The 24,538-nt window shown below is 40.3% G+C and overlaps 1 protein-coding gene across 3 annotated transcripts in view; it reads right to left on the reverse strand.

Annotated features, from left to right (window-relative positions):
• LOC136641987 (cholesterol transporter ABCA5-like) overlaps positions 1-24,538 on the reverse strand; it is an 82,181-nt gene that overhangs the window by 44,807 nt on the left and 12,836 nt on the right. For all 3 annotated transcript variants that reach the window (XM_066618137.1, XM_066618135.1, XM_066618138.1), the window contains exons 3-9: positions 15,819-15,941; positions 11,693-11,897; positions 9,258-9,419; positions 6,190-6,287; positions 5,808-6,037; positions 3,854-3,995; positions 2,614-2,802 (exon numbers count right to left, since the gene is read on the reverse strand). In XM_066618137.1, coding sequence (XP_066474234.1) covers positions 2,614-2,802; positions 3,854-3,995; positions 5,808-6,037; positions 6,190-6,287; positions 9,258-9,419; positions 11,693-11,897; positions 15,819-15,923 — 1,131 coding nt within the window. In that variant the 5' untranslated portion in view covers positions 15,924-15,941. The remainder of the gene's footprint in view (positions 1-2,613; positions 2,803-3,853; positions 3,996-5,807; positions 6,038-6,189; positions 6,288-9,257; positions 9,420-11,692; positions 11,898-15,818; positions 15,942-24,538) is intronic.

The following is a 24,538-nucleotide window of genomic DNA, read 5'->3' on the forward strand; positions in this document are numbered from 1 at the left end:
TAGGAGTCATATTTTCACGGTGGTAATACATATTATGGAACAATGTACCCCTGCTAACTGGGTAAAGAGCCATCTTTTAAAGTGATACACCTCATATACTTAGTAGAGGCAGAGCAACTGTCCTAATCACTTCAGCAGAGTGTCTTTTTCAGTGCTGATGTTTCTTCTGCATCTTTTTTAGACTGTGAGCCTCTTTGGGACAGGGAACCATTCTGAAATGTATTTTGCTATACAAACCACTCAGTGAACTTTTTTTTGTTGAATAACAGTCCTGGTAGCTTTTGATTTAGATTACCTTGATTTGCACATTTCTGAAATACATTTCAGAAATTTCTGGGTGCTGCAGCTAAAGACCTTGTCCCATATCCCCACCAGCCAAAATTCTGATTACAAAGGAGAACAGTGCATTGCATCCGACAAGGAACAAAGAGGGTCAAGCAGATGGGTGGGAAGGAGGTGTTCCTCCAATGTACCTATGTCGTACATTATTTCAGAGCAAGTCAGTGTGCTATTCCTCTTCAATGCTTGCTTCATTCTAATTAGTCTCCTTTTAAAAATAAGTCTGTCAAGATCCTATGGAATGCAGTTATTTGCTGCAATCATAGTGCGATTTAGAAATTAAGACCAGAACTGCAATTTGCACACTTATTTTTCAAATAGCATGGCAAAGCTTCCCATGCTTCTGCATGTTTGCAGTCATGCACGTTTGTCAGTGTGAAACCATGTCTGGACAACTCCCATCTTGCAAGCCGACAGGGCTCTGCCCTGCCCAGCCCTCTCTTGGCAGGGACCATCATCTCTGCCTCTCCTTCTCCCCTCTCTATTTCTACTGCAGCTTGCTCTGCAAGCACTCCCTTTGTTGTGTGGGATAGGAAAAGAGGCAGTGCCTTCTTCAGCCCATAGAGTGGGGGGGAGACGGATCAACTGTGTAGAGTGCCTGACTATGAAGAATTGTATGAAGAGTCTGATTTATCCTTCTTCCAGCTTAATTCTGATAGTGGGCATTGAAAATACAGTAGTTGGAGCAAAAGCCATCATTGTCCTGTTTAGAGAAGTTATGGCCACAGCATTCCTGGTTGGGAACCACTTTTTTTAGGACTTTGACTTTTGTACTTCAAAATACAGTTTGGCAAGCAGATTTTGCATCAGTATCCCCAAAGCTTTCAGAAGTGGTTTGACCACTTCTTTAATAAAGTTTTTCTTGTGAGTTAAAATGTGTACTTTCTCTTCTGAACCAGAAACTCTTGCAAACATCCTCTATTAGACCAGATGCACCTGTGTAAGATGTCAACACCTGAATAAATTAATACTGTCTAGCATTGAAACTGCTATTAGTTTAATCTGTTACGTGTTTTCTTATCAGAGAGTATGGCGGCCCTGTTAAGACTAACACATATTTTGTGGCATAAGGTTTCATCTCTTAGCGCCTCAATAAGTCTGTTAATTTTTATCATGCTATAAAATTCTTAAAGTAAAAATTCTCTGGCCTGGCTAAGATTCTTGAGATTTTGGCTAAGGGTCAGCTTTGAGGCAAATCAGAACATCAGGCTTAGTAATATCCTTGCTGATGTTACTCTTTCTCCAGGCTTAACTTTATTTTATAGAAGGCTTCAGTTGCTTGGTCTGTCGCCTGACCTGCTAGGAGGATTATCCATGGCTGCAGCCTACAAACTCATTCGGAGGACTATTTGATATAGAGAAACAGGATTTACAAGCAGCAGCCCATAAATCTTGTTCCCCTCCATATTTTGGTCTTTCATGGCCCTCTAATTCGGATTCAAGTTATCTATCTTTCATGTGTTCACTTCAGATTCGTAGTCTTTATGTTGGCAAGGTGCCTACAAACGTGCCGAGAACAAAATTTAATAGATCACTGGAGAGTTCCCACTTATGTTCTTGTGATTTAACCTTCATTGAGTCTTTGATCCATGTATTACTTTATTGTCCCCATTATACTGATTTATGTCATCAATTCCTATTCCCATTTCTGGAAAACTTTCATGGATTGGATATTGACACTGTTTGGTATCTGCTGGATGGGAGAAATGAGTGCTGCTCGTTATATGTTGCAAGATATTTTGTTTCAGTGTTGTCAAGGCGTAAATATTTATGTATTTCTGCTCCCCTACATAATGATCCTGAACAATGAGTGGTTTCAACCTTGGCTGTCCCTCTGCTTATTGTACATTTTTATGCTGATATTGTTGTCATTGATTGGAAATTGTTTATGCCAATAAAGGTTAAATGAAATGAATGAATTCTATGCATGCTATAACAATTCTATATATGCTTTCACATATGCCAATAAAGGTTTTGAAATTGAAATTGAATATGCTGACTTGAGAGGAAGCGCTGTTCAAGTCAGTGGAACTTACTTCACAGAAGACATGGCTAGGATTGCACTGTTACAAGAAAACCAATAGATGCAGCTATCCTTGGAAAGTAGACATTTGTTATACTACTAGACTACAATATTCAGAAACTGTGAGTGCAAATGACATTTTTTTCCTGAGATGAAAAAATTATCATCCTATCAGATATTTGTAGCAGTGAGGTTATCGTTCATATCAGGCTGCATGTCATGGTAGCAAGTACATTAGATACTTTACTAACCTGCGCAACACCAACTAAAAATGTGCACTGACACAGAGGACTTAGTAACCACACAAAGGACTTTGGAAACTCCTCCAACAGGACAATGGCCAGACCCACAAATCCAAAAGCAAGTGTTGCCAGAAATTCAACTGTGCCAACATGCTTTGATTTTTTGAAAAGAGGAGTCAACATAAACGCAAAGAAAACCTACCAGAAGCAGAAAAAGTATTTTAGAACACAATAAATCTTGATTAAAAATACAATTGATACAATTTTCCCCATTGATAAACACTTTTTTTCAATAACTACAACATATCTGCTCACTAGATACCTTACACATAATGTAAGATATCTGATGCAAGACCTCAAATGTCTGCCTGATAAGCCAGATAATTTCTTTGATAAAATGCAACAAATTGTTTCTCTTTGGTAACAGATCAGAGTGAGTACGTATAATAAGGAACACATTAAATTTGCCTCATGTGATGAAAAATAAGGTCTGGCAATAACTGCCTTTTCAAAAATAGTGTTTTCCATGCATAGTTCTAGATTCAGAACCATGCAGATGATCAAGTTTCACGACATGGTGTAATTTTTATAGTTCTTACATTGCATGAGATTTTAAAAGTCATGGTCATCAAGATGCACAGAACCATTCAGAAGAGGGGCCTAATTCTACAGTCTGCACAGTATGGGAATCGTCCACATCAAAGATGACTGATTAGAACACTGAACCACATCAGGAACTGATAAGGAGTACTCAGAGATTGCATGCTGCTGCCCAGCCTTAATGCAGACAGAGGTTTCCAGACACCTGCAGATATTAGCTGCTAGAAGCCAGAAACCAAGATAAATCAGAAACAGTGGGCATAACCTAGGTCCATTTAAATCAGTGGTAGATTTGCCAAGATGAATTTTACCTGCCTTTAGTGAACACTCAGAAAAACGCTATAAAGGTTTTCAGTGTGAAAAAAGTAAATATTGCAATTAAATCTACTATGCAGCAGAAAGGTTATGTAGTCAGAGTAACCATTTCAGTACAATCAACAAAATACATATAATGTCTACCAAACTGAGAAAGAAGATGTAATCATTTGGAACCTGCTATGTTACTGGGGCAAAGTACTTACAACCCATTCTAAGCAAATAATTCACATGAAAAACAAATTATCCAAGTATGTCACTAGGAAGGAAGACTCTAAAACATAGTGCCCTTTGGATAATGATAATGAATACACAGACATACACACACACTTACGGAGGATATTCCATATAGGAAAAAAAGAAGAAATATCACAAAGTTGCTACTTTTGGGAAAGAGCGAAGAAAATGTTGCAATGACGGACATGAGAAGGGACATGACAAATATCAGACTGGTGTATAGTAGGACCCAAGAAAGCCTAGAAAAAGGAAAACACAATGAAAGTTCATGAATTCAAAGCCATTTGCACAACTACATATGCATTATTTGCCTGTAACTAATATTTTTGAATCATCTGTACAGTCCCACCACTGAATTCTACACCTGAGAAGAGCAGTTTTGGAACTCTATAGTGCTTTTGAAAATGAGGAGATGGTATTGGTACCCCTCCTCTTGGATAAAGAGGTGAGCCCCACTGGATAAGCTCTGAGGGGTAAGCACAACCTTGCCACAAGATCATCCTCTGTATAAGAAGGCACCAGTAGTGGAGAAGCAAAGCAACTTGTGCAACAGGTAAGCTGTCATTGTACACTTCCTTTAAAAATAGTTATCCTAAATAGCTTACAGAGATATATATTTAGAACAGCAAGAACTATCACATCAGATAAGTCAAAAAAATCCAGCCTAGTCTAATTTAACAACAAGGTAAAAAAAATTGATCATAAAATGTCTTACAGAACTGAAGTTTCCAGACTCTGTCTAAAATCATTAAGAGGGAGAGCTTGTCAAATTTCTTTAAAAAGAGAATTCAATAACTGCAGAATCACCTAGGAAAAAGTTTTGTCTCTGGTACTCACCAATGTTTTCATCTACAGAAGTAGGGGGATTAATGCCTCTGAGTTCTCCTACCCTTACTTCAACCTCTCCAATGGCAATGATAAAGATACCAGATACCCAGGCTATCATGGGTTAAGAGTGCCTGTCTCCAATTCTCACCTTGATCCATACTGCAACCCAGCTGGAGATTTATTTAGAGAGGGAGGGCAGGTGTGTGTGATGAACAGACTCACAGCCTAATCCTGAGCTGCCCAGAGCGCGGGGTTGTAGCAGCACCAAAAATGGTTGCCACCACATCCTAAGAGCTTTGGGCAGCCGCTGGCAGCTCTTCGGGAGAAGGGGACATTTTCCCTGGGCAAACGGAATAGCCCCACAATGGGGCTACTCAATTCACATCCAAAGGTCAGCGGTGAATTAAAAGCCTTCGTGTCGGGTGGTAAGCCCGACACGGAGGTTTTGGATCCAGTGGAGCTTTGCTCCACCGGTCCCGCCTCCTTCCCTGCTCCCTCCCCCCAGCACGCCTCCTCCTCGCCTTCTGCCCACCTCCCTGGGACGCCTCCCCCCACGCCTCCACTTACCTCTCTGCTGCTCGGTGGTCTGCGCAACCGCCGAGTGGCAGAGGTTGGGGGCCTGCCTGGCGGTAGCCCAGTGCCAGCCAGCACTAAGCTACCACTGGCACACGCCCAGCACTAGGAACACAAACATGCCTTATGGCACATTCGCAACAGTGCGCACCAGCGGTAAGCCAATGCACATTGTTTAGGATTGGGCTCTTGGTTAAGGTAGGAATCAGAAGGAAAAAGAGAAGAAATACTGCACGAAACTGGAAAAAAGCTATTTCATGTCTATATTTGCAAGACTGGACTGTTCAGTATTAGATTTAAATACCTGTCTTAAAAATGGACCTAAAATTGCCACATTGTTCAGAACTGCCCTTCACTTATCAGAATCTAGACTGATGGTGATCTACTAGGCTGATATGAAATGCTTACTTCACATAACCACAGGCTGAGGTACACAAATGAGGTCATATCACTTCAAATTAAATGAACTCAAAACTATTAGCACAAAGAGTCTACCCACAAGAACATATTGCATTATCGTGAGGATAAGCGAAGACCAAAACATTATGTGCTATTTCCCAGCTAGAATAACATAATGAAATGGGATGAGACAATTTGCCCATCTATTCTGTGCCATTAACATCAAACAGCAAAGGAGCATATCTGCATACCAAAAGGCAGTGTCATGGAGCCCCATCATCATTAAAAATTCTTTCAATTTCTTCTCCTTTTCTGCCACAATATGGATTGCCAAATAATAGCCAAATGGTGAAAAGGCAATTACTAGGTAAATCAAAATGATTGCACGTGGAAAATTATCTATTTCCATAATGGCAGACTCTCCCATCATGACAGCTTTTGTTAATTCCAGGTCTTCCAAAACTGAATGATTAGTCTTCAACTAAGGAAAAAGAAAAAAATTGTAAAAATCAGTTTCCATACTGCCACTGAAGTTGTTTTGTCAGATAATTTATATTTCCAAAGGAAGTAAAAGTAATTGCAATAACAACAACGTTTATTCATTTTTCCCCCAGACTGATTATTTATACTTGCCTGTATAATTGCTGCATCAATACAGATCTGCAGAGCTGTGAATCCATAGCGCCAATAAGTTTCAGCTTCACATATCTTGGAAGGGCTTGTACAACTGGCTATGGAAAAGCAAATCATACAAGAAAACCTGAACTTATTTTTGTCAGCTAACTACACAAACACACTAAAGTCGAGGCTAACATGAGTTTCCTGCATAGTGCCTTCCGATGTCAAAAAACCCATGGACTCATTTCATCCCCACTATTCTGGTTGTCATATTGGCAACAATAGACTACCTTAGATTTCCACTAGAGCAAAGTTCTAGTGCACAGACATCAGATGTTTAACCATTTTGATATTTTTATGTTGAACGTCTCTTTAAGCACAGCTTAAAACACAGCTTTATTTAGACTACATCGGGGTGCCCAAACCCCGGCCCTGGGGCCACTTGCGGCCCTCAAGGCCTCTCAATGAAGTCCTCAGGGAGCCCCCAGTCTCCAATGAGTCTCTGGCCCTCCGGAGCTTTGTTGGAGCCCACACTGGCCCGACACAACTGCTCTCAGCGTGAGAGTGACTGTTTGACCTCTCGCTTGAGCTGTGGGATGAGGGCTCCCTCCACTGCTTGCTGTTTCACTTCTGTGAGGCAGCAGTGGCAGCAAAGGAAAGTCCAGTCTTGCTTTGTGCAAGGTCTTTTATAGGCCTTGAGTTATTGCAAGACCTTCATTCATTCATATAAGTTCATCTTTAATATATTCATTTATGTAAACTTTTGTAAATTTATTCAAATTTTCAATGTAAATTTTTTGCCCTGCCCCCGACACAATGTCAGAGAGACGATGTGGCCCTCCTGCCAAAAGCTTTGGACACCCCTGGACTACATTAATCACAACCATAAAAATACAGTCAATAAAATCACAAAGAAAACCTTTTAGTAAAATATAGCAGCAATCGACTAATGATCATTCACCATCTCACATATTGATTTTAAAATCCTTTACCCTGCCGTTCTACCCTTATGGGAGATCAAGGCCATCAATTTATAATCAAAAGTATAATCAATTTATACTTAATTAAAAATACAAAACAAATCAAAAACAAAAAAAGGAAGTACAAAAATACCAGACAACTGAGGAGCCAAAAGAAAATACACTACTTGAAAGCAAGAAATAAAAGTCTTAAGGCCGTTACAGGTCATCATCTGCACTTTGAGTTGTGTTCTGAAACACACACGCAGTTAATGAAGATGGATAATGGGGCATAACATGGTAACAACCCTTAGCTCTTCCAAGGAGCCTGCTAACTACATTGTGCTCTAATTGAACTTTCTAAGCAGTGTTCAAAGGCAACCTCACATAGAGTGCATTACAATAGTTCATTCTAGAAATTACCAGTGCATGAGTAGCCATAGTAAAGTTTGTCTGATCCAAGACCAGGCACAGTTGGCAAACTGGTTGGTTAAAAGTTGGTCCTGGTCATAGCTAACACCTGATAATCAAGAGTCAAGGCCAGATCCAGAAGTGCTCCCAAACTATAATCTGCTCCTTGGGAGGGAGTGTATCCTATCAAGAACAAGTTGATAATCCATATTCCAGATATTCAATCTCCTTACTAACAGTACCTCTGTCTTCTTTGGATTTAAACTTGTTTGCCTTCATCCAGTCAATCACTGACTCTAGGCACCAGTTCTAGACTTCCACAGCCTCCTTGGGTAAAAATGGAAATGAGGGATAGAGTCAGGTGTCATCCACATATTGGTGACACCAGCCTCTAGCCTCCAGGTGCCCTTCCCCATCAGTTTCATGTAGATGTTAAAAAGCATGGTGGATAAGATGGAACCTGAGGAATATCAAAGACTAAAGGCCAATGTATTAGAAACACCATTTTCTGACACCTACTTTCCAGGAAGGTGTGGGGCAACCATAAAACAATGCCCACAAGCCCCAACCTAGGAGACAGTCTAGAGCAGTGGTTCCCAAAATTTTAGTACCAGGACCCACTTTTTTAAACAACACTCTATTGGGACCCACCTAGATTTACCAGACTTTTTAAAAAAGGAGATCTAGAAATAAATAATATTTTACTTATTTATAAGTAATAAAAACCCTTAAAAAGCCTTCAGACATTTATCTCCTATATTTACATATGCTTGCAAACTTCAGCTCAGCTCCTTGCAAGGCAATGAGCAGCTATCTTGCAAACTACAAGAGCTGAGCAATTTGCAGCTGAGCTCTTTGAAGCTACAGTATCTAATTTTTGAATAGCGTCAGGGCTTGAGGCAATCAGTTATCTGATCTTTCCATCACCCTTTGGCAACCCACCAAAAATCAGGTCCTGACTCAGTTTGGGAACCAGTGGTCTAGAATGATATCATGGTTAATGGTATCAAAAGTCACTGAGCGGTCCAGAAGGACCAACAAGAATGCACTCCCTCTGTCCAGTTCCTGGCATAGGTCATCCACTATGATGACCAAAGCCATTCTTAGCCAGAAGCAAGCAAGTTGGGGCATTTGGTGGGCCACTGGGGCATTTGGTGGGCCGCTGGGAGATACAGGAAGCTGGACTAGATGGGCCTATGGCCTGATCCAGTGGGGCTGTTCTTATGTTCTTATGTTCTTAAATCAATCCAGAAAATCAGTTTCCCCTAATAACTTCTAAGAGCTTGGTCACTACCACGTGTTCAACCTTCTTGCCCAAGAATGTCAGGCTAGAGACTTGCCGATAATTGTAAATACTAAAGTCTAGGGAGGGCTTCTTAATTCTATACAGCAAGTTACTTCCATGACAGAAACAGCAACATATTAAAAGGAGTTCTTTATGGATGTTTGGGTGCAAAAAATGCAAGAACACTGAAAGACTGGAGGCAGCTTGCAAACATTTACAAGTCTTATAGTTATCATGTGCAAAATCATCCTAAATGGTCATTATTAGTAGAGAGTTTTGTCATATTATTTGAGGCAGAAAATGCAATGTCACATGGCAAAATCAGAGGAAATTTCCAACTTTCGTTCTTTAAAAATAATGGGTACATATGCAACACACAGACACAGACACACACAGAGAGAGAGAGAGAGAGAGAGAGAGAGTATTACCTCTTGATTCCACAGAAATTGCAGATAATGGAACCTTTGCAGGAGGAAATCTGAGATGATAGGACATGGAATTCTTGAAAATGATACCCACAAAATTTTGAGGGCTCCGAAGACTAGCCTTTTGCATTTCAGGCTCACTTAGAAATTCTTCAGTAATTATTCCTGCAAAACATCAAAGTTGCCCACTCATCTCTGAACAGCTAGATGGGAGCTCCAGAAGTTATACAAAGCAATGCCTAACCAAGTTAAAATTATCTGTGTGCGATCCCTAGTATCCTGTAAATGAACACAGCTTTCTCACATTTGCAAAACAAGAGAGATATGTACTTTTATACTCAGGATGTGCTCCTTGTACTGGATAAGGTGCCACTCAAATAATGCCCAGTGTGGCCATATTATGCCAGAACTTTCACTCACTAGGGTCACAAGACATGAAAGCTGGTCAACTGAATGCTATTTGCTAGATCCACAGCAGTACCCATAGCAGACTCATAACACAGCAGTAGGGATACTCATGCAATTGCTTGGATACGAGAAGGTTATTGACAATGTTTTCTTTTTTCCAGGAAGATATAAATGTTAGGTGGCTTATTCCTGTGATCAAAGGTCCAACTCTATCCAACTCTCCAGTGCTGATGCAGTGGTGCCAACGGGCGTGAGCTGCATCCTGCAATAATGGGGAGGGGGGGAAGCAGTGACAGAGGCCTCCGTAAGGAAAGGGAATGGGGAATGTTTGTTCCTTCACCACTGGGCTGCATTGCAGGTGCATCGGAGCTGGACAGCTGAATAGGATTGGGCCCTAAAACAGTGGCAAAAAATTGTCACTGAAGGCTTCTGGGTTCTGTACTAGAGAAGGGAAGGAACTCAGTTCAGCTCTGTTCTTCCATGCCACAAGGTTTGCCCTAATATCACAAAAAGCCTGGATTCAGTCCTACAGAAGGAGACTAAAGAAGCTTCTAGAACTTTGTTAAGCATTTTGCTCTGCTCTTGAATGCAAGGCACACTATGCACATTGTGTGTCTTGAGGGTGGGAAGAATGCCTAATCCCTCAGTTAGTTTAGGAACTGCACCCTAAGTTCAAATTGTATTTTATTAATATTGCTAAGATTCTACAGACCTTGACTGTGGACCTGGGGCCCTACAAAATTGCTTCCAATTGAGCCCGGCAGCTCCTAAGGCTAGCCCTGGCCCCTCATGTTGGTGTCACTGAGGTGAAAGGTACTGCTGTCACAGCCCCATTTTTTTCTGCAGAACTGGTTTCTGAATGATGCCTTCTTTTTAGGAGGATCTCTAGTATTAGCCACTTCACAGAGTGGGATTTAAGATATCTGCTGTGTCCCTTTGTGGGCACTATCTTGGTCCCAATGGTTCTCTGCAGAGAATTTGTGTGCCATCTGATTCATCGGCATTGAGGAAGCTGGCGGTGCTGAAAGAGACAGGCTTGCAGGAGGTACAGACATCTCTCAGCAGGAGTGAGTGCTGATTCCCTGAGTGCTGACGCAAGGCAAAGCTCCCTGTTGTCTTCCTCAAGTGAGTGGAAAATTTTTTTACATTGGTTGCAGGTGTTCACAATGTGATTCTCTCTCAAACAGAAGAAACAAAGGTTGTGTCCCACACTAGCAACACTTTTTTAAGGTGACCATGCTCACTATACAAGGCAGGACCAATTAACTTACTAACTGCTTAAAAAAAGATTTTTTTGTAAAACTATGAATTACTAACAACATACAGAATAAAGATGAAACCGAGGTTAAAGCCTCAGTGTTTTTCTGAGCAATGAAAATCAAAAGGAAGCATTCCTCAGGATTTGTTTCACAAATAGAATCCCTGTGGATATGGAAAACCACAGGTATTCAAACCCATGGTTTCCCCCCATCTCTGAACCCAACCAGAGTTGGACTCCAGTCAGGCCTGGAGGCTTTCTGAGACCTACAGAGGCCACATGCAGTTGTCTGTGGCCGCTGCAGTCCTCAGAATGCCCCCAATTATTTTTTTAAAAAGCATAAGACTTCCAGAAGCCGTGCTCTGGTTGCGCTTGGAAATTGAGGGGTGGCGTTTGGCACCTGCGGATACTGGAGATCCGTGAATGCCAAACCCATGGATCACACCGGCCCCTGTAGTCAAAAAGAACTGAGGGACTGGGCATTCTTCCAGCCATCAAAGTACATGGAATGTATTAGGTTTTCTCCATGGGAGATCAGGAATAGGATACTCAAAGCAACTCTGGAAGCTTCTGAAGTTGCCGTTTGTGCATGCATAGAATTCTACTACGTGTGATTGCACAGAAACCACAAAGAAGAAATACTTTTCCAAGCAAAGAACATGTTTGAGCAACCATTCCAATTACTAAACCTTTGACATAAAGAAAATATTATTAAGATTATACACTTATAAACATTTGTGAACGGACAGAGAAACATGAAAGCTCACAATACCTTCTCTAAAGTATTCTGAAGATATATGGTACATGATTTTTCTTGTCATATCAGTTGGTGGTGTGAAGCCAACAACAAACTCAGATATGCTGGAGTGATCCACAGAATATAGATCAGAATCAGGCACCTCATCATATTTCTTGTTTGGATACATCATGCTCATTAATATTAGCCAAAATAAAAAGAAAAGTGGAAGCAGGACTTCCTGCACAAATGAAATGAACAAGTTAAATAGACAAACAATCAGGAACAGCCATCTACACCTGCAGTCCTGCACCTAGCTCAAAGGGCAATAATGTGCTTAAGCACATGTAGAAAAGTTGCTGCAGCCTTAAAGATGACGGCAAAGACTACATATAAATGTAATTCTGCATCACAAATTATAATTATTCACTGCCAGTGATCTGAAACAGCAATTAACCACCAACACATTATTATACATGTATAATAAAAGATTATGGGCGCAATCCTAACTCCTTCTGTCAGTGCTTTCCAGCACTGGAATAGCGGTGCCAGCAGGACGTGTGCTGCATCCTGCAGTTGGGTGTCACTCAGGGAGGCCTCCGCAGAGTAAGGGAATGTTTGTTCCCTTAACTCAGAGCTGCATTGCCCTTAAGTCAGTGCTGGAAAGCACTTACTGTAGATACTCACATATAGTACCTGAAATTTTTGCCAAGTAATTAAGCTCCAATTCTCACTCTGCCTGATCTCCTGGTCAATCAGAGGGCAGAGCCTTTCAACTCTGAAAAGTTTCCTTCCTCCACTCAGCTCAGGCAGGCACCACCTCCTTATTGCTATAGTAACTTTCCGGGGACATTCCAGCCAAAGTTAACCTTTTATTCTCCTTTCCTTCTGCTGCAGCCTGGTTCTGGTTCTGCTTGGCAAATGCTTGCAAAGCAGGTCTGTTTTTGGAAACACCAGGATGGGACCCTCCTTCCCAGGCTACAATTCAGTGCACCCTTACTTCAGAATAACACCCATGGAAAGCAGTGGGTCTACTTCTGAGTAAAAAGAGTTGCAAATATATGCAGCTGCATCTCTCTGCTGTGAATTGAATTGCACACTCCCAGTTATGTGTTATGGGTTGTCTGTTGTATGTAGAGCTTCTGGCTTAACACACCAGACACCTTAAAGGTGGATTTGATTCATGGTTCTCCTGCAGTGGTTCCCAACCTTTTTCACTTGCATATCCCTTGGCAGCCCATTTCCATAAATTGTACCCTTCCTATTAGCAAAATGTTTGTAAATAGTAAGATAAGCCCTCATCTCTTCCATATGAAAGCCCAGACTTCATGTATTCATCACATATTTTCTCTTTTCATTTGTTTGAAGAACAGAAGACTCTGCCTTTGCACTGTTTTGCGCCAGAAGTATGCTGAGAAATTCTGGCTGATTGATCACTTTCCATATTATGTTTCAGTTTTTTTACTGTGCCAGTTTTCAATCACTGGTTCATACGTGAATTGATGACCAAAAACTAGCTATTGGTGGGGCTTTCACAGCCAACGAGCTACCTCCCTTCCAGGCTGTGCATTCTGGAGCACGGCCTGCCTTTTCCTGCCTTTATTCCATTCTTTTTCAAGTACCCCTAAAGGTCCTGTTGAGTGTCCCTGGTAGTACATGAATACCAGGTTGGGAACCACTGGTATGTTGTTTACAGTGCACTTACTCTGATAGTGTTTATAAAAAGGTGGTGAAGACCAGAATTTAAAAAAGAATAAAAATATATCTTATGATCTTTTACTGTGTTTTTAATAAATTCGAGATGACAGGTAACAATTAATGGTAGGTTATTTTTCAGGATCTGGCCTCGGGTAAAATCAGACAAAACTATAGTCAGACACTCCCCTAAGTTTAACCCCTGACTTATCTGGGGATCATAGAAAATTCCATGATTGTTGGCTCAAAACTTGCCCTCGGCTTATCTGTGGGTCAACTTATAGGCGAGTGTCTGTGATGCATGAGGGGTTAGGATTGTGCCCTAAGTTAACAGAAGAAGACATCTGATATCTTCAGAAGCAGATCCTCCATTTCTCTTCCCAGTTTATAAATTTACTCCTCACAATTTCCCTGGCAAATATCAGATTGTGTTTAACCAGCACAAATAATTACAGCAAAATACCCTAATCTGGAGGATTCTTGTACATGTTTTATTTATTTATTATATTATATTTCTACTCCACTTTATCTCCCCAAAGGGCATTATAGTTCCAATGCACCCATAACATTCACATGCATAGAAATACTTCCCCATAGCACCTTTAGTATTTCGGACAACTCCATGCACACAGACATACTGGGCATTGGGTATTTCAGCGACTATGAAAGCAGATGCTTCTTAGGAGGATTCCTCCATATGTGTACCCAAACAATTGCAGCTGGAGGTGGGAACCATAATGTACAGCTTGTACTCAGTAAAATAGGTAATTGTTTTATATAGCAATGAATTGGCCAGTCTGACACAGTACACCTTTCATACTAGATAAAATACGTTTCTACCAAAATGTCTAATATAAAAGAAGTGTATCAAATTTACTTTATTCAAAATCAATGCTATTCCTCTACACACACAAATCCTACTAAGCAAAAATATCCGAACAAATCTGCTTTAAGGATTAAACAGATCATAATTCTTTTCAGGGTAATAAGAGTAATATCTTATGGATCCAGATGATGCTAAGCCTGATTCTATACTATTAGTGTGATCACTGTTCAAAAACAAACAAAATCAGTGAGGGGAGACTGCAGGCTGAATGGGGGAAGATCCTGTTCTTTTATTTCCTTTTTTTATAAGTAGAGATGTATGCTGTACTGCAACAGGAAACTTTTTACTGCATCATTACAGAGGAAGGATCAAGGAAGGGATGAGAAAGGATTACAAAGATCTAAGTTGAAAAGCAGGAAAGTAGTCACTTATTTAAAGCAATTCAAAAACTGCATAGTATAAGTGTGCAAAGAGAGGTATTAACCATTAAGAGTGACAGTCAGAGACAAATGTCTGACATTTGTACAAAGACAAATACAATATCACAACAGCAATGACTGTGCTGGAGTGAAGAGGCTTTAGAACTCAACCATGAGTATATGACATAAAACCTTGAAAAATACAGTTGCTGCATCTGCACAGGCCCTACCTGGCAGTGATGCACACAACAATCCATTGATTCTGTCCTATTTGCCAGGAAAACTTTACACTGCCCCTATCCTGATCTGCTCCCGACAGAGTTGTGTAAAATGATGGTGCCTGGGCTAAATCAAGGTGGTGTCACCTCTCTCTGTCTTTTCCTTCACATCATAGCTAACGTCCACCTCTTCTGTGAAAACTTTTCTTTACCCCCTCACTCCTGATCCCAACTGGGAGAAACAGTGAGTAACTGCTTTTGCACATATTAATGATTTTACAACAAAGGACCAAACTCTGAAAGATCTATTTAAAATGCACCCCCAAATCAATAAGTTTTGTTGGCATCCTTCAGTCTCAGAAGACTATGGTATCGAGCTCTGAATGGTGGTTCTGGAACAGTGTCCTCTCCAGTGCGCGAAGTCTGGGTAAAGTAGATATGGAGGACAGACTGTTTCCCATGCAGCAAACCCCTCTCTCCACGTCGCTGAAATGGTCCAATGGAAAGGGAGAGGCCAAGACGGTTGGTTCCAACAGCGTCGCAGGAGTTGCCCGAACATGACTGTATTCAGCCATGAACTGCCTCAGGGATTTCGGCTCCAGATTTTGTCTCGAGGTTGACTCCTGAAGCTTTTTCCATAACTGGATGTAGTCACAAGGCAGTGGTGGTTTGGGATCAGAGTTTTCCTTCTCTCAGATGAGCTGCCTTCCCAGGCTAACGAGTTCCATCTACCCGGTGGCTGTTTAGTCACCTCTTATGACAAGTACAGCCAAACTGAGGTCCTATTCTTATCCCCAGCCCCCAATAAATCAAACCAATATCCTTAAAGGACCTACATTTTAACAAAACCTCTTCCCCTAATTTTGCTGATTTCACAGTAAGATAAACACAAGAATACTGCTAATCAAGAGCCCAATCTTATGCATGCAGACTCAGAAGTAAATCCCATTATAGAACGAATCTGACTCCCAAATAAGCGTGGATAGGATTGCAGCTCAACTCACCTGTACACTACTCTTTTTAGTTCTCCATTTAACTAGGCAGTTCTTGTATAAAAGAGCTCTGGTTTGTCGCCACACTCCGACATGTCTTGGAGGTTCTGTAGACATTTTTTAATGTGTAGCCTCCTTAAAAAAAATATATATAGTGTGATGCACAAGATTAATGTGTAACTTCTAAAATGCCAAACTTATATTTTTTTAAATGAGAAAAACATTTTTCCAGTAATACAATCAATTCCATTTACTTATGACCCAGAAAGTATTTCTTAAAAGTTCCAAACTGTACACCAACAATTTTCATCTCTTCCATTTTCTTCCAATCTGCACATTTTACTCAAACTATGACAGCATTACACAATATTGAAAACTTCTTGTCTAACACTTTCTTGAGGTTTATACCTGTTTCAATAAGCAAGAATAGGAACCATTGCTCTGACAGGCCTTTCTTGGTGTTTCATCCATTGCATCTCTTTTTGTAATAAATTATCTCAGCGTTTCTCAAACTGTGAGTCGGGGCATACTTGGTGGGTCCTGCAGTGCCTCCAATGAAAACATGGGTAGATTCTCTGCCTTGCAAAGAACTAAGCTCCTGCAATTTTCAAGCTTATATAAATACCAGGATATAAATGTTTGAGCATCTTTTTTCTGGTGTATTTTTTTCTCAAGTCTGTCATTGACAGATAGTGGGGGCAGGTCACATAATAAGCCCCTAAACATTGAGATTATTCACTAGGACTGTCCCACTACAAGAAATGGATGAGGTTTTTTTCAAATAAATAAAATTATTTGTACATAAATAAAATATTAATTCTTTCTAGATCACCTTCTTTTTAAGTCTCATAAAGCTATGTGGGTCCCAATAGAGTGTCCTTTTAAAAAGTGGGTCCTGGTGCTAAAATGTTTGAGAGCAGAGTTACATTACACATTATCATTCTATTACTGTACATTGTGCAATATTACAGGTTGAGTCTCACTATTCGAGAGGATCCGAAAACTCATGTGGATGGAGGGCAAAAAACACACTAAAGCAAATCAATTTAGAAAACAAAGTCCCTTTACTCCGGTGATTTAAAAATAGCCTTGCTGACCTTTTGCAATGCACACAGAGGCAGTCTCTCTCCAGGTGCTTAGGCTTCACTAGAAGGCAGCAATCCCTCCCTTCACCAGGAGCTGCAGTGAGGAAGAAAGAATGGAGAAGGTGATAATCACTGCCATTTAGCCTTCTTTCACGTGCTCAGGGGAAGGGAGGAGCGAAGCCTAGAGAGAGAATGATTGATGGATTGTTAGCCGGCTGCCCTGTCTCGCATTAACAAGGCTATTGTTAAAGGGCTGTTTTCCTTTAATTTAAAGAGTACTTCTCATCACTTTATGATAGAAAAATCTGTGGATAATTAGGGTATACCTGTAATCACTTGCATGACTCTCTCTACAACAGTAAAAAGCAGTTTTTTAAACTGTGATTTTAAAGGGATGCATTTTTCCCCTTCTCCAGGGATCAGCACATTCCTTCTCATTTGCAGGGGCCATTCGTGTTAAGTCAAATCAGTGTATGAAAAATCCGTGTATAACAAGGTTGGACCTGTGCTGTACAATGTACAGTATTGTTGGAGAAATCTGCTGTTTAAGCTATCAATATTCCAACTTCTATAAACATACTTCCTATTAATCTATAACAGTGCTTCCCAAACTTTTCAGCATCAGGACCCACTTTTAAAAATGACAGTCTATTGCAACCCACTAGATTTAAAAAAAAACCCTAGAAAAAATGTATTAATAAATAAATTAGGGTCCTGTGCTTCCAAGGCTGCTAGAGACCTTGCACATAGTATGTGTGTGTAGACTTTTGCTAGAGCCTTCCTAGAAATGAAGTTCAAGGACTGTTTCCCCAAACCTTTACAGTCATCCTAGGATACCTAGAATGATGAACTGGAGAACAAGATATGCAATTAAGAACTTCCAGGTTAGATAAAAGATTGAAACTGGGTTCACATGTTATCTATAGCATACCAATTACTAGAGAAAATAGGAAAATGTAATAATTTGGGGTAAGATTATCTCATACCACAGATTAATATTCCAGATAACAAGTTTCTCCTGCAAACTGGGCAAGGATACTTGAAAAGTTGTTTCTTTGTTTCAAAAAATTTTCATGACCCACCAAAAATCAGCTAACAACCCACAGGTGGGTCCCAACCCACAGTTTGAGAAGCACTGAACTATTGCCTTCCTCTTTTATCTTCAATTTTTCCAATAATAAATATAAAAGAGCCAACAGAAATTCCACATGAAACACTGATATTATTGTAACTACAAAACAATGAACAGTCCACTCTTACAGAAATTCCTATTCATTTCATGTGGGGGAGTCCCTGGATCAGGTTCATGCATCCCTCTACCCCCCCCCCCCACACAGATGCAGAGAGCCGAGCTCCTGTCACCTATTGAGGGTCTTCCCAACAAAGGTCACGCAGGTCCACCTGCAGCCTCTTCTGGTCTCAAAATGTGAATTATAGGCCACAAAAAAAAATCACTTCTGGTTTTCAGCCTATAAACTCAGCTCCCCTCGCCTCTGGAGGGACGGGGAGTGTTCCCACATATCAGCAGTTTCATCTAACCATAGGGGGTTCTGGAACAGAACCCCCCCCCCCGGCATGCCTGTACTCAACAGGTTAACAATGAAGCACCATGTATAATTAAATTCCCTACATGCAGAGGATTACAGTCTACATTAGGTCAACTTCTAGAAAACCTTGATGTAGATAAGCCTCCGTTGCACAATTAGCAGCACACCATATATAAGCAATTTTTACATACACACATTGAATATAGAATAACTGGCTTTCTATTCTTTAGACAAGGATTATAAAAACTCAAGACATTTTTGGTATGTTTTCAGCTGAACCAGCATAGTTTCAATTTAGTTTCAATTTATTTGCTTAAAACCATAGGTCGTCGCAATACATTAAAAGAAAAACAACAACAAAATATATAACAGTAACCAATAAAAAACACTCATCCTTAGGGTTTATGGAGTTTCGCACAGATCTTTTTTGCGGCTTTGGCAAACTTTGCTACTTGATAGGTGATAGTAACATCTGTACCCGCAAGCAAACTGCATAGCTGAGCAGGCAAGGGTCTATCATGCAATAATCTAAGTATACCAGCAAGAAATTGATTCCTAGGATGTTCATACAAGGGACAACTAAATAAATAGTGAAAGATATCATCAATAACCCCTAGTCCACATAGACAAACTCTTTGATAAAAGGGGGGTATTATTATATTTCCCCTCCAACCAGGCCGATGGCATACATTGAAAGCGAAGGGCCGTAAATGCTTTTCGTAACGGAGCAGCAGTTAAATTTATAAAATAATATTCCAAACCAAAAGATGTTTTATAAACATGAAACCAAAATGCAGATGACATTTGGGAAATAATACATAAATCCATCCTCTTAGAATAAAGGCTAATTTTTTCTTTGAGCAACTTCTTGATTTCATTAGTAATAAAAGTAGGAAGGGACTCTACATTGAGTCCATATTCATCCATTATAGATCTAACCAAATTTGCCCAAGACTCTTGTGCAGGATTTTGAAGTTGTTCTAAAAAACATTGCTTTGGAAGGCGGGAATCATTCATGGAGTTCAATTTTAACCAGTACCTAATGAGAGCAATGACAGCTAGCTTCAATTGAAATCAATCCCACCTCAGCTCTTAAATATACAATTGGCGTTGCACGAGGAACAGATAAAAGAGATCGTATAAAAGAATTCTGGGCCAATTCCAAAATAGGGGACTTTGTATATCCCCAGACCTCAGCCCCTTAGGTTATTTGAGGAATTATTTTTTTGGCAAACACCTCAACAGCTGGAGCAACTAAGCTTCCCCCGTGAACTCTAGTAAATCGAAGTAAAGATTGAGTAGAATGAGTCGCTTTCAAATTAACTGCATTAAAATGGTACTTCCATGAGAGTTGAGCACTAAAATGGAGACCAAGATAACTAAAAGCACCAAGCTGTTCTATAGGTTTTCCATCAAGGTTCCATCTATGAGTTTTTCTGTTCCTCCCAAAAACTACAACTTTAGTTTTGGCATAATTAATAGCCAAATATTCTCTTGTGCAAAACTTACTCAATTTGAGCAAAACAACAACAACAACCAGTATTTATATACCGCTTTTCAACAAAAAGTTCACAAAGCGGTTTACAGAGAAAATCAAATATCTAATGGTTCCCTGTCCCAAAAGGGCTCACAATCTAAAAAGATGCAACACCAGCAGACAGCCACTAGAAAAGACACTGCTGGGGTGAGGTGGGCCAGTTACTCTCCCCTTGCTAAATAAAAGAGGAGCACCCACTTGAAAAAGTGCCTCTTAACCAGTTAGCAGGGGTTAGCCTCCGCATACCCACAAGAGTGGTAGAAATCATTGCAATATCATCAGCATATAAAAGAATTGAAAGCTTAACATCCCAAATTGAAGGTGGAAAAAAATCTGGGCCACTCAATTCCTGTACAATATCATTAATATAAAAGTTAAAAAGAAAGGGAGCCAACAGGCATCCCTGCCGAACTCCTCTGTCTACAGGAATTGCCTCAGAAAGCAACCCATTCGCCCCTAATCTGACTCTAAGACTGGTGTTTGAATGAAGCATCTGGATTAAAAACAACAATCTTCTATCAATATTAGTCACAGCCAATTTTTGCCACAAATGGTCTCTATTAATAAGATCAAAGGCCATGCTAAAATCCACAAAAGTGACATAAATCTTCTTTTTACCCAAGTGGGAGTATTTTTGAATCAAATGATGGAGTACGAAGCATTGGTCTATAGTGGATTTCCCCTTTTGAAACCCAGCCTGTGCTTCTGCAATTATTGAATTCTCAGCAGCCCAATGCTCTAGTTTACTCAATAAATATTTAGAATACAATTTAGAAATTATACTAAGAAGACTAATAGGCCTAAAATTCTTTGGGTCAGCCTTAGAGCCTTTTTTATGGATAGGGACAATAACACTAACTTGCCACCCCTGTGGTATTTTCCCAGACTGATTTATATAAGTAAACAACTTAGCAAGAACTGCGCTCCACCAATTAATGTTTGACTTAAACAATTCACCGGGAAGCATATCCTCCCCTGGCGCTTTGTTATTTGGCAGGGAAATAATCAGATTTTTTACTTCGTCCAAGGTGACTGGATCCCACTCAGGGAAGGATGAAAAAAGGTAATAATTTAAACCCAAAGACAAACATGGGCTATTCCCATAGGAGGAGGAACTGAAGAGCGATGTAAAATGGGTACGCAATTGTGTAGAAGTTATTTGATTATCTAGGGCTCCAGAATATCTCTTCATTCCCCTTGACACTAATGTCCAGAACCTGGCCGAATCTCTTTCCAGAGCTGCCAAACCAAGCTCTAGCCAAGTTTTCCTTATATACTCTTCCTTTTTCATCTGTATCAAATTTTTATACTCTCTACACAGTTGGACATAAGAAGAAAAATTTTCCCGTGAATCCTCTTGTCTCAATCTCCTTATTGCCCCAGCCAAGATACGTTTTTGGGCAGCACATTGAGCATCAAACCAAAAGGTTTAATTTCTTGAACAATTTTTCCAAAAGCTTCCAAGGGATCTGGAGAAAAAAGAACCTGACCTCTTAAAGATAATAATCTAGGGGACAATAAAACAGAAGTTATTTTTTCTTGTAAATTTCCGGTCCAACGCAGCCTTCTCTCTCCCTGCGCTACTAAGTTTTCTTCATTCAGCTGAACTATATATGGATGAGAAGAGCCCCAAATCCCAGAACGCTTAATTTTGTAAAAGACAAACAGCCCTCCAAATGTTATCAAATTTCTGTACTTCAATAGATTTTCACTAAATTTTACATCAACACATGCTCAGATATACTATTTTCTCAAATCAGTCACCAGAGCGCAGAATACGCGCAATATATGAGATTTAAGTTTTGATGCCTAATACTAATCTCTGGAATCATTTCTGGAAACCTTAATGGAAAACCCTGGAAGATGTGGCTTTGAATGATTGGCATAAATACCTCTAGACCTTCTAAACGGGAGGAAAATATTGTACACATAAACCAAGAGGTAATAGATGTGTTGACCAAATGACCAGCTGACCAAATAACCAGCTGGATGTTCCTAGGAGACAAAGAATGTGTTCCCTGATGTGAAATTAGCCAATGGTCAGTTCAGGTTGCAAGCTGACCCATTTTATTCAATTATGATTTCAGCTGAAAAATGAGAGACTGCAAAAGGTAGTCTGTTACCAGTGTCTCTGGTTTGCTTCAGCCATATTACACTTTATATTCCAGTTCTTGTAGCAGCAGGCATCATAGACATCCTACACGCCCTTCCCCCAAATGTGGTGATACTTCCCTTTTGCAAGCACAACAGCAAACAAGACAAAGGAAAGTTTCCAAGTTTCAAGCACAAGTCAGGTTCTATAACAAGTAAAAGCAATAGGAAACGTATACCTTTTGAAGTAGGAGATTCACAGACAAGGTCTCAGCTTGGCAACAGTGTTGCTTCAGCAACAGTTCTCATATAGAAGATGGATACCTAGGGACTTTCCACCCCTCCTATGGGTGCTTCTCTTTTATTTAGCAGGGGGAGAGTAATTGGCCCCCCTCACCCCAGCAGTGTCTTTTCTAGGGGCAGTCTGCTGGTGTATTGCATCTTTTTAGAATGTGAGCCCTTAATTATTTGATTTTTCTCTGTAAACCACTTTGTGAACTTTTTGTTGAAAAGCAGTATATAATAATAATAATAATAATAATAATAATGGCAAAGGTCAGCATGTCAGTTGCTGCTTGACCTGGGTGTTTGGAGCCAAATCTGCAGGTGCTTGTTTGCAATGCCCACAGGTTAGAAACAAGCTACTCATATGAATATCAAACCTCAAAGGGGAAAGTTTTTCTCTAGCTATGCTCGGTGCTGAGGGAAAATAGGAAATGGTTAAAAACAGGATGCTGTATGGCCTTTGAAGGCATGAGCTGTCAGATAAACAGTTAAGCAAGCAATTATATTAGCCTTCAAACTGTGGTTCATGCTCAGGCCTGCCCTAGATTCTTGATCATCAGATGCAACACCACCTAATGATCCACAGACTGCATGAAATAGAACAAACTGCATTCTTAGTAATAATACATTAACTTAATGCAGCAGTTCTCAAAGTATGGATCCAGGACCCACCAGTGGGTCATAACCCAGTTTTTATTGGGTCACAAAACTGACAGGGCAGATTAGGCTTATGTGCATCTAGGGTTAAACAAGCTGCTATGGTGGGGGGTGGGGAGAAGCACTGCTGCCCAATCACCATTATAGCCACACCTCTTGACATTTATGAATCAGACAGCAGCTTTTAGGGCTTCTGAAAAGTTAGGAAACCACTGACAATTAATAACAATAAACCTAATGACAGTAATTTATGAATGTTAAATATGTATTTTTAAAGGAGACAAAGGTCAGTTTAATCCAGTCCACATTCTCACTAATGCAGTTTCTCAAACCATGGCTAGGGACCCACTAGGTGGATTGTGTGAGCCAATCTCAGGTGGGTCCCCATTCATTTCAGTATTTTATTTTTAATATATTAGACTTGATGCTCCCATGGTATGTGACTGCATTTGGGGAAATGTTACAGACCTGTACTTTTAACAAGCTACTATGTATATTCCTTTAACGATAGTAAATGGGCCTGGGTAAGTGCGGGTAGGATTGCAGCCTAGGATTGTTAATGATGATGTCACTTGCAGTGGGTCCTGACAGAATCTCATTTTAAGAAGTGGGTTCTGGTGCTAAATGTGCAACAACCACTACAGTAACGCATTCCCTCTAAACAGAATTTCCAAATACAGGTCCAGCCTATTTATGCACAGAATTTTTATACACGGATTTGACTCGACACAAATGGCTCCTGCAAATGAGAAGGAATGTGCTGATCCCTGGAGAAGGGGAAAATGCACCACTTTAAAATCAGTTTAAAAAACTGAACAGTCCTTTAACAATAGCCTCCTTAATGAAAGAGAGAAGGCAGCTGGCTGACAATCCATCATCCTTCTCTCTCCAGCGGCCCCTCCCTTCTCCCTGAGCACTTTTGCATTGGTGAAGTGAGGGGCTGAGTGAAGCTGTTGGAGGAGGACTGATTGATGGATTGTCTTCTTAATGACTCTTATCTTAGAGTCAAAAGGTCAGCAAGGTTGTTTTCAAATCACTGGAGCAAAGAAACTTTGTTTTTTAAATTGATTTGCTATAGTGCGTTTTTCACCATCCACGTGAGTGCACGGAATGGAACCCACACAAATAATTAGTCTCAGCCTGTAGCCGTAGACAGGGAGCAAATTCTCTCTCACAGTTCAGGAACTCGCGTTATAATTGAATGCCCTATAATAGTGGTTCTCACAACTTTTAGACTGGAACCCACTTTGCAGAATGACAATCTATCTGGGACCCACCGGAAGTGATGTCATCAACCTGGAAGTTATGTCATGGTCGGAAGTGACATCATCAAGCAGGAAGTGACATCGCTTTTCTCACCTAGTAGTTCATAAACTGCAAATGACAACAGAAAATAGTCCAGCTCAGAAGCTTTTCAATTCTCACCGCACCCTCCCCACTGCTGTTCACTGTATTAAAGGGAGAGTATCTCATGGTGTTTTATTAGCTTGGGTTGGGTTATTTCTCAGTCATTTTCCAATAGCAAAGTAT

Source organism: Tiliqua scincoides, chromosome 2 (assembly GCF_035046505.1).
Source record: "Tiliqua scincoides isolate rTilSci1 chromosome 2, rTilSci1.hap2, whole genome shotgun sequence".
Classification (NCBI taxonomy): Eukaryota; Metazoa; Chordata; class Lepidosauria; order Squamata; family Scincidae; genus Tiliqua; species Tiliqua scincoides.